We start from the raw sequence: 11,434 nt of genomic DNA, 5'->3' as shown, positions 1-11,434 counted from the left end.
TTTCAATTGCCAATTTCTGTATAACCGTGGACACGCTACATATACATATGAAAAGTTCTCCCATTCAAGACAATTTAGTCAATTGCCGAGGCGGCGCTCTTGAAATTGACAAACGGAATCACGGTCGGCTATCAGTCGAAGGTGAACCGTTGATAACGCAACTACCCCTTGATAGCGAGAAGCACCATCCAATCGACCTACGTAATGGAAATTAACCTTGGGGCGTGCATTGCTGCACTTCTAATTGTGATACTGATCTACAGATGGATAACTCGCAGAAATGGCTATTTCCACGAGAAACCAATACCATCGATGGCAGTTGCGCCTCTCTTCGGCAGCACAGGTGCACTAATTTTCAAAAAGTTCTCGCTGCACGGATTCATAAAGCACATCTACCAGAAGTACTCGAATGCAAAGTAAGTTTTATGAGCTGATTTTTTTTTGTGCATCGCTTGTAATTGATCAAAACTTTCAGAGTTTTCGGGCTGTTTGACGCAATGACGCCGATCTTCGTCGTCCGAGATCCAGAATTGATCAAGAAGATCACCGTCAAAGATTTTGACCACTTCATCGACCATAGGCCAACGTTCGGGGACAGTGAGAACGATAATCCATACTCAATTTTTGGCAAAACGTTATTCGCTATGGCCGGACAGAAGTGGCGGGATATGCGGGCAACGTTGAGTCCCGCCTTTACCGGTAGCAAAATGCGGAAGATGTTTCAGTTGGTCCTCGAGTGCAGCGATAGTGTGACGCAGTATTACGTAAACCAGTCGAAGAAAACACTCGAAGTGGAACTGACTGATTTGTTTACTCGTTTCGGTTCCGACGTGATAGCGACGTGTGCCTTTGGTATCAAAATGGATTCTCTAAGGGACCATGACAATGACTTCTACGATAATGGCAAGAAGATGATGCGCTTTGAGCGATTGAGTGTGTTGTTACGGATGTTCGCGTTCAAGTTCTTCCCATCACTAATGGGACATCTGGGAATCGACATCATTGATCGAGATCAGGTACGATACTTCAGTGCTTTGATCACGGACGCCGTGAGGCAGCGTCAGAACAAGGGTATCATTCGTCCAGATATGATCCAGCTACTCATCCAGGCACGAAAGGGCACATTGAAACACCAAGATGAGAAGGAATCAGATGAAGGATTTGCTACGGCTATAGAATCAAGCATCGGAAAAGCGAATGTCTCGTTCAACATGACGGACAACGAAATGATCGCTCAAGCTTTTGTGTTCTTCTTGGCTGGATTTGAAACGGTGTCTACCACCTTAACATTCCTGATTCACGATCTTGTTACAAACCAAGAAGTACAACAACGATTATACGAAGAGATTGTTGCTACAAACGAATCGCTACAGGGTACGCAGTTGAGCTACGATACCCTTCAGAAGATGAAGTACCTGGATATGGTCGTGACGGAAAGTTTGCGAATTCGTCCAGCAGCAGCCTTTTTGGATCGTCTGTGTATTCATGACTACGAGTTGGACGATGAGCAAGGCCTGAAGTTTACCATCAACAAAGGAACTGCCGTATGGATCCCTACCCAAGGACTTCATATGGATCCACAGTACTATCCAAATCCGGAGAAGTTCGACCCGGAACGGTTCAATGACGAAAACAAAGCCAACGTTAATCCAATGACCTATCTGCCGTTCGGAATTGGTCCGCGGAACTGTATCGGATCGCGGTTTGCCCTGATGGAGATCAAGGCCATTGTTTACTATCTGTTGCTACATTTTTCCTTCGAAGCCAACAGCAAAACACCGATCCCACTGGAGCTGCGCAAAGGTTTTACCATTGTGGCCGCCGAAGGTGACGTGTGGATTGATTTGAAGGCCAGGTAGAAGTTTATAATTTAAAAGAGGGAACTCTTTATTGAAAATAAAGTTACATTCTTTTTATTTTTATGGGTAGAAGATCGTTTTCTATTAATAAGGAACATCGTGTTAGATCATAAGATAATTAAATAATGCACTATGAACAAATTGCCGGGTTTTTCTTTCTTTGCCCCGGGCAACTCTTTGCAATAAGGAACAAAGATGACTTCTTCTTCTTCCTTATGGCTCTACGTCCTCACTGGGACTTGGCCTACCTCGCTTGAACTTGGTGTTCATTGTGCATTTCCACAGTTATTAATTTAAGGGCTTTTTTTGTATCATACATACATCATACATTATGCCCAGGGAGTCGAGAAAATGTTCGGACCGAAACGGGAATGGAACTCGCCATCTCCGGATTGGCGATCCATAGCCTTTACCACTAGACTAACTGGAAACCTCGAAGACGAGCAAAGACGATGTTACAAAAATATCTATTAAGAAGACCATAGATTAGAAAAGTGTTCTATTGGTAGTGAAGTTTTTTTTGAGCTGAAGATCCACTTCGTAAGTTTTCCATTGTTTTAATAGTTAGAGGCTTCAAGTATGTACAAGGGATAGACAAAATCATCAGAACAGGCAAAAATTTCAATTTTACTGCTTACAAAATTATATCATTATTCTTCTTATGCTTTGGACTGTAGCGGAAATGAACCATATGGCATGCAAATGAAAATTGATCATGATTGTACAAAGTGCTTGAATGCACGTGTTTTTGTTTTTGATTTACATTTAAAAGTAAGGTATTCCATCCGGGATTCCTCCAAGAAATCCTTCGCGGTTTTTCCACAAATTTGTTCCAGGACTCCTCCGGAAGATTTATGTGGGATTCCCAGGGAGTTCTTGAAAATTTGCTGGGTTTCTTATAGGAGTTTATTCCGGGATTCCTAAAGAAAATCCGTCTGTAATTGCTGCAAGAGTTCTAGGCAGGATTCCTCCAAAAAGTACTCTTAGATTCTTCTGAAATTTCTTAAAGACTACCTTCTAAGATTACTTCAAAAAATCTTAGATTCCTTCATCCTCCAGAATTTCCTAAGATTCTAATAAAAGTAACTTTTGGGATGTCTTCAGAAGTTTTTTATGCTTCCAGAAGGTATTCCTGGCAATTCCAGAAATGTAACCCTGGATTTATTTCGGGATTCCTCCAGGAGTTCTACCGAGGATTGCATCAGGAATTCGTAACTAGATTCTTTCAGAAACTTCCAAACTTCCAAAATTCTGTCAGGGATTTCTTCCAGGATTTTTTTGCGAAATTCATTCCGGAGTTCCTTCTGGGATTTCTTCAGAAATTATTTATGGGATCCTTCCAGGAATCCTACAAAATCCCTTCTTCGGGATTTTTCCTGAAGCTCCTTCCGGGGTTCTTTCAGGAACTACTTCTGGGATTGTTTCAAGAATTCCTTCCGGAAATCCTGGATCAATTTCTGAACTCGGAAGAAGTGTCTGACGCAATCCCGGAAATAACCCCGCAAGCAATCCCGGGGTAAATTTCTGGAGTGATCCCAGGAGGCAGTATATTGGCGAATACTCAGAAGAAAATCCTGGTGGAATTTCAGAAGGAAGTATGGGAGAAGTCCGTTAAGGAATTCGTGATGGCATCCCAAATTTAACTCCTGAAGGAATCCGAGAAAGAACTTTTCAAAATTTCATTGAAGGAACTCCAGGGCGAATCACAAAAAAGAATACCGGAAGGGATTCCTGGAAGAATCTCGAAACAAATAGCTGAGTGAATCCCGAAAGAAATATCTGAAGGAAACGCGGAAGGAACTCCTGGATGAATCCCGGAAGGAACTTCTTGAGGAAACTCAGCGCAAATTAATGGTGGAATCTCCAATGAAATTCCGGTTAAAATTCATAGAGCGTTGCCCGAAGAAATTCCTGGTGAAATCTCAGAAGAAAACTCTGATGGAACACCTGAAGGAACCCTTGAGGTAACTCCTACAAAACCCTTAGAGGAAAATTCTGGAGGAATTTTAGAAGGAACATCTAGAGCAATCTTAGAAGGAACTCCTTAAGAAACACATAACGGAACTTATGGAGGAATGTTACAAAAAAAACCTGGTGGGTTTTCAGAAGGAACTCTTGTGAGAATCCCAGTATGAGGAATTCGATAAGGAATTCTTGGATAATTCCCAGAAGGATGTCCTTAGGATGATGTTCTAAGATAGCAGATTTATTAGTAAGCATTCTGTTTCTTCATAACTGATATGTTCGAAAAACTTTCTTGGTGCATATTGCATTTTTCTGTATGTATTACTAGCTGTCCCGGAAAACTTTGTCTTGCCAAGATTTGGTGATTTGACAACTGTAGTTGAGGTTATTGATGCACCGCACTCTGGATTGGTTTCATTTCAATCATGTTGATTTTCTTCCCAGTTCATATGAAATCAGAAGTTTATCAATTGTCTTACTTTTTAAATAGATTTTTATAGCTTTTTCTATTTATACAGCCATTCCATAGATAAACGATATAGTGCATCTCCGATTGTCGTGAAACTTTGTGGGCTTGTAGTTCTTCGGAAATAATTAGACCCGTATTTTTTATTTCGTCATGAGGGTGACCAATTTTCATATAGGGTAGTCCAAAAAATCAAAGTTTTTCAAAACTAAAAATTTTCAAAAAATCGTAACTTTTGAACCATTTGACCGATTTTAAACTTCTTTTTTTTGTTTGAAAGCTATTGAATTGTAGTTTTCAGAAAAAATACGTTAAAGGGGCTTGAATGTAATGAGTACTATAAAATATGCAAATATATTAGTTTTTTCACGTTTTCATGGTCTCGGGACCAAAGAGGTACCCTCGTTTTATATTTTTATCAGAAAATTTGGCGTAACATATCAAAGAATCAGAAATGTATGTTGTTTTGTTTTTGAGATATGATTTTTTGAATATAGAGAGTCACATATTTTAGTACTAGCTACTCTAAAATTGCTTGAAATTGCAAATTCTCATAGAACTATGCATAGTATTGCTTTTTAAAGTGATTCCTGGTGGTTTTAGTATCCATAATATTATAAGGAATCAAAATATAACCAAATTTAAAAAAGTGTCTTGTATGGGAAAATTTGACCTTTTATTTTCAAAAAATCGTATCTCAAAAACTAAAAAACATACCTCTTTGGTCCCGAGACCATGAAAACATGAAAAAACTAATATATTTGCATATTTAATAGTACTCTTTACATTTTAGCCCCTTTAACGTATTTTTCCTGAAAACTACAATTCAATAGCTTTCAAACAAAAAAAAAGAAGTTTAAAATTGGTCAACTGGTTCAAAAGTTACGATTTTTTGAAGATTTTTAGTTTTGAAAAACCTTAATTTTTTGGACCACCCTAGCACAGCCACCATGTATACAAATCGAACGGTGCAAGAGTCATGCTGATCGGTACATACGTTTGTGAGTTTTGTTACCTCAAAAGGACTTTAAACTCATTTTTATTTATATCCCTTTCAGGACGGAGCGCAAAAAAGTCAATTCTCCATATAAATGGCTCAATTTTGGCTCTCCAGAACTCTCAGATTTCCCATCAAAACAACAATTGTTGTTCCTCATTTGGAAGAACTACTCTTTATCTTTTGATTTCTAACTTCGACTGTCTAGATAATTCAGAAATAAAGCATATGCGACAGATAAAACTTTTTCACGTTTTACGATTTATGTTCACTCTTTGTTTATATTGTTGTGGTAAATCTCACAGGCAACTTAAACAATAATTTGTTTACACACATACATGTATAAGTAATGGTTCAATTATTAAAATAATTTACATCACATAAAACAAAGAATAAACAGGTGAAAAATATGCAAACCGGTTAAAGCTCAACAGCACAATAGTGCTGGTTCGTAACGAAAGGGATATAGATGAACACTAACTTCCTGTTCTTCGGCATCAACCAGAACGATGGGTGATTTACTAGGTCATAAAGAGTCAATAGCCTTATCTTGGTAGGCTCCTAGGCACCGCGGATAATCATCACTGGTTGTACTCTGGTTGGTGAAGCAAAATCGCTAGCTGTCCCGGCAAACGTCGTACTGCCTGGCTGACATGTAGGTCGGTGAAAAAAAAAACAAAAAAATTAAGTTTTATATTTCCCCGTTTCCATTGCTTTCCCAGTCGATTTTCATATATTTTTTTCATATATTTTTTGCGTATGAACACGTCGGAGCTCTGCACAAATGGGGATTGTTTCATTATCCTACACATTGGGCCGAAACTTTCCCACAGGCAGAAAAACTATGCCAGAACTCGTGAAAAATTTTCATTTTTTTTTTTTTTTTTTGAGAAGGTTATTTTATAAGGTTATTTTCAACAAAATTGATCATAACTCAGTAAAGAGAAATAAGTGCATTCCAAAAATTTCAGCGATCAAAGCTTATGAAATCACCATCCCAAAAATTTTTTTTGGAAATTTTCCGCGAGTTCGGGCATGGTTTTTTCGGTTTTCTTTCTGAGTTTTGTCAACGATGGAAAATTTTGTGGAAAACCTTTTCCACTTTATATATTTTTTTTTATTTCTGAGAAAATTTGCTTTTATTTTCATTAAAAAAAAACTTTGTTTCTAGGATGCTTCGTTCTTGAGTTATGATTTTTCAAAAAAAAGGCTTATATGGCATATTTGGACATATTTCCACAAAATTGGCCATAACCCAAAAACAAAAAAAAAGTACATTCCAAAAATTAGAGAGATTAAAGCTTATAAAATAATCTTCTCAAAAAATGTTATAGTATAGTTTTTATAGTATAGTATAGTTTCTCCGGCTTTTCTTTACGAACTTTCTCAACTGTGCAAAATTTTGTGGAAAATTTTGTCCAGTCCATATTTTTTTTGGATTTCTAGAAAACTTGCTTTCATTTTCTAAAAAAAAATTTTGATTCTACGATGCTTCGTTCTAGAGTTGCTTTTCAAAGTACCGTCGTGCGGGGTGTCATTGGGCCAAAGTGGGGTAACATTGGGCCACTATTCCGCACGTTTACGATACGATGGGAATGCATGATGTGTGCTAGACTACTAGAATACATAATTCTAAGATACTTTGCATCCACAGTCGGACTCTCTGACTAATATTGAATCCGTGGGATCGATGGACCAATGTTACCCTCTAGGCCCAATGTCACCCCGAACGACGGTACATAAGTAGTGTCAGGGAAAAACAATAAAAAAATCCACCTGAGTTTTCCGGGAAAATAGGCGACCCTGATTTTTTTTCCCCCAGCGGTGTCGGACGCACATTTACAAAACATGTTGTAACCTACGGTATCGGGCAATAAAAATGCACCAAAGACGTATTTTCATACAAACCAGTCAACTTAAGATTGCAATATCTCAGTTATTTCCTAACCCTTTTTTTATTTTTTCTGTGATGAACTACAAAACACTTCAATTTTTAAAATCTATTGAAAAAAAAATCGGGAACAACTATTAATACAAAATTTACAGATAGGTTGAATTTTGAAAATAAAAATGCACCAAGCCAAAAATATATATAGCAAAAAATGCTGAAGTCAAATCATGTTGGTCTCTTGAGCAAAATTATTCGTCATCACACAGGAAACATATTTGCCGAAGACATCATAATGATATGACGTAAAAAATTGTTGCTATATAATTTTTTGTCTTGGTGCATTTTTATTGTCAAAATTCAACCTATCTGTAACTTATGTATCAATAGTTGTTCCGGGACATTTACAAAAGTTTTTAAAATTTGAAGTGTTTTGAAGTTTATCACAGAAAAATGAAAACAATCGGTTGAGAAATGACTGGGATATGCCAATCTAAAGTTGACTAGTTTGTATGGGAAAACGGCTTTGGTGCATTTTTATTGTCCGATACTGTAGGTTGTAACTTAACATTGAAAAGACATTTGGCTTAACTTTGTTCAGCAAAGTTTACCTCATGGATGGTGGAACTCTGAAGGCATTTTATATTATTCACGATTAGTTCGTTCCTATTTATTTTATTGCCCTTTTTTGTAAATTTGTGAATCCTGTACTAATTTATTGTGTCCATGCATTTTAAACTTGAAGGGGGTAAGTGGTACTTTTCTTTTCGTTTCATAGAGCGAGTATAGACACTTAAGCCTTAGGCATTAGGGCCAGGGCACTCGATGTAAATATCACTGTCCCATCCCAGGAAATTGCGCTGATATGGAGTGTGCATTGACTTTCTTAGCCACGCCACTCCCACCGATTGAACGTACAAACCTCATTCCCCTAAAATGAAACGGTTGGTACGGCTGTCCCCGTTTTTTCAATTATCGAATTCGAAAACATGCGTGAATCATGTTATTCATAAGTGGATAACCTGATTGCCGTAAATTTTTGAATTGTCTTCAATCCCATTAGTCTGCACAGTGGGCCTGGCCGTTTTAATATTTGTGTCATCTCGCTGATGTGCTACAAATATTAATGCTGACAATAAAATATCGGAAGAAATTCCGGTATTTCCAGGTTGCTTTTCAACACTGGCTGTGCAAGCACTAGAATAGAATAGAAAATTGGCGACCCTGAATTTTTTTTCAATTTTTTTTGTTCGTATGTATATCCATGAGCCCCGACTGTGGAAAAAGTTTCATGAAAATCTGAGACCCTTCGGCCAGAACCAGTACGGTTATAAAAAAACAATGCAATAGCGAAAGCATTTTTTGAATCTGTTGGCCCGTTCCCGAACCTATTCGTGACATACAAACACCATTCCATTTTTATTCATACAGATTTCTTCACTAACTTATTCTCCTGGTTTGTAAAAGGAATTTTTATGTTAGGAGGTCCGGAGAAATCCGTCCGTGTAGCAACACAAAGTGTATTTGCAGCTGTCAAGTGTTCGCTCTCGTAGTGCCATGGCTATGCAGTGAAACATAGAGCTATAAATTAGGATAATCAGAAAAAAATTTAAGAAATATTTTCAGTATTTCTCCAACTACAATTTCCATACAAGTGGATAAAGCGAAGCAAAAAATTCCTTTGCAACTAGTCAAAGGTCACAAAACATTTGTTTTAAAAAAATATATATGTTTTTTTATGAAGTGGAATGAACGTTATTTCAGATTTCCTGTCAATCCAATCACACCATCCACTCTACCATTCTGCCGCAAATTCTATAAAAACTGAATAAACTCCCAGCATATCGCACATGCACGCGAACGAATACAAGAGCGCAGATTCAGTTCTGAGCAACATTCATTCCTACAATGCATAACATACATGGATTCAAATAACTCCTCCCGTAGGACAGATATCAATTCCCCGAAGAAATCACCCCCGATGACAATTACTCCACCTCCGAATGCCGAATCCAGCTTCAGCTAGCCAGGGAATGAAATTATCAGCAAATTGAGACGAAAAACGGCGTTTTTCGAGCAACCGATATTTTCTGTTTGTACTTTTCCTGTGAGAAATGTTTATCGGTCGTTGCTGTTTGTCCCCGATCAAAGATAGCCGAAAACTGGAAATCGCTCTTTTCATTTTCGCTATCCAACTTTATCGCCTGCAAAGTTATCGCGATAATTATCAGAAGGCAAATAACAAAAATTTGCCGCTAACGGGATTCGAACCTAGACCCTCCACAAAAATGTGTATGAGCGCGCACCATAACCACTCGACCACACAAGCTGCTCGAGAGAGGACAGAAATTTTATACATAAAAGCTACAGCCGGTGACGACGGGACTACGGAAAGGCGAACAAAGAGCAGAAAGCAAACCAGTCAACTTTTCATTGCTGATGATAATCGATTTTCGGCGCTGCGGAACGAGCAAAAACACATTCTCGGGAGAAACCCGGGTCTGAATTTATCGCACGTCTTTTTTCGCCGATAATGCGTGTGGGAGAGTTTTCTACTATCGCGATCGTGATTGATAATTTCATTCCCTGCAGCTAGCAAAATTATTCCAACCATCTCTCCGTGTATCTTCGCGAGGCATCTTTTTTTCTGCAAGCGAGGTGGTCTCATTCCTCCTCAGGATCTGCACTCTAGAAAATTTGTACACATAAGATGGTCAAAACAGCTTTAAACTGCTTCATGATTTCTAACAAAACTTTTGACGTAGATTTATGTATGGAAAAAAGTTATGCAAGAATTCTTAAAAAAATGTCGTTGACCTAGTGATGAAATTGCCAGTACAGTATGGCAATCTTTTCATAGGACGTGGATTTTTTGGTAAAATCAGAAGACAAATCCCCTAAGAAACCTTAAATACTTCCTAATAGCATATAGAAATATTCGCCACCCAATATCCCATAGTGCTCTGCCACTCGGTAGATCCAATCGACGACGACAGCAAGATGTGCAAAAAGATGAAAAATCCATACCAAAACCACCTACTACAGACAGCAAATGTAGTCATTCCTGCGACGACGACGACGACGACGAGAGGACTACGTGAAATAAGCACCTCTCCCAATTCGGAGTGCCCGCGGACAGGATCGACAGATAGAATTACACCTCTAGCTCGTTCGTTTGGTTCGCTCGCTGCTCGTACCTATATCAAGACCAACAATTGAAAAGGCCGCAACAACATTTTGAAAACAAACATGTTTCTATCGACATGAGGCCTTTTGAACTCCACCCACACACCTCACCACCACTAACAGAAAGCGCAAACATCAACCTTTCTGTTAATGATAATGAGATGCGTGGGTGGATCCCAGAAGGCCTCAAGTCGACAGAAACGTGTTTGTTTACGCAATGTTGATGCGGCCTTTTCAATTGTTGGTCTTGATATGCGACCGAGCATCGTCGTCCGTCGGCACCAGCTTCGATATGGCTGATGTTCATATTTTTATTGCAAACGGCAGTTACCCCTCGGCTCCTCGCTCGGCAGCAGCAGCTCTTATCTGGCGCTTCGTTTAATGCAGCCAGCGTGAGTCCTACTCTGGAGTAGGTAGATTGGTAGGTATGGCGTAATCGGGTCGAGAAGACTCGGCCGAGCAGGGAGGGAAAAGATATGAATGAATATATTTACGAGGACTACTTCGGTATCTCAAATGGGACTCAGTTTATGAAAACGCGATGAGAAATGCCATTTATTTATGTTCTACAGCATCGTGCGGTACGCGGAACGAACAATGTGGTAATATAAATTTCTGCAGTTGTCATCGGAAACCGAACGGAATACCGGCTACGTAATTCGCATTATTTATCGTCCTGACCTGGTGATATCACACCCGAAGGTGTTCCACGAGCTTAAAATTTCCGTTTATAGCGATAGAACACATATTTTGCTCTGCTATAGAGGATCTTCAACTGCATCTCAATACTAATACCCAATTCTAATCCACAGAAGCATTCGAATTACGATTATTATGATTTACGTTCCCCACCAGCTTGGCTTTCTCTACTTCACTTTTCAAACTGCCATCGTTCTAAATGTTCAGACATTAGAAACCATGTTATGGGCGAAGCAGAGAAATTAACCGGACTTCATGAAAAGCGTTGCCTGGTTATTTACCCCGACTCGTCGTTTTACCCTGTCCAGGCCCTTCCAGGGCAACGTTGCGTAACATACAGTTTCAAAAGCTGAATAATTTCCGAGGAGAGCTGT

At 38.8% G+C, this 11,434-nt stretch overlaps 2 protein-coding genes across 3 annotated transcripts in view; one reads left to right on the top strand and one right to left on the bottom strand.

Moving 5' to 3' along the window:
* LOC109424163 (E3 ubiquitin-protein ligase TRIM9) overlaps window positions 1-11,434 on the bottom strand; it is a 540,509-nt gene that overhangs the window by 445,511 nt on the left and 83,564 nt on the right. The gene's annotated exons all lie outside the window — the stretch shown is intronic.
* Window positions 96-2,000, top strand: LOC109433244 (cytochrome P450 9e2-like). Its single transcript, XM_019709655.3, has 2 exons — window positions 96-416; window positions 476-2,000. Exons 1-2 carry the CDS (start codon window positions 205-207, stop codon window positions 1,857-1,859), a joined length of 1,596 nt encoding a protein of 531 aa, XP_019565200.3. The 5' UTR covers window positions 96-204; the 3' UTR covers window positions 1,860-2,000.

Source organism: Aedes albopictus, chromosome 2 (genome assembly GCF_035046485.1).
Source record: "Aedes albopictus strain Foshan chromosome 2, AalbF5, whole genome shotgun sequence".
Classification (NCBI taxonomy): domain Eukaryota; kingdom Metazoa; phylum Arthropoda; class Insecta; order Diptera; family Culicidae; genus Aedes; species Aedes albopictus.
Note: the sequence above shows the minus strand (reverse complement) of the source record. Positions and strands in the feature narration are given on the sequence as shown.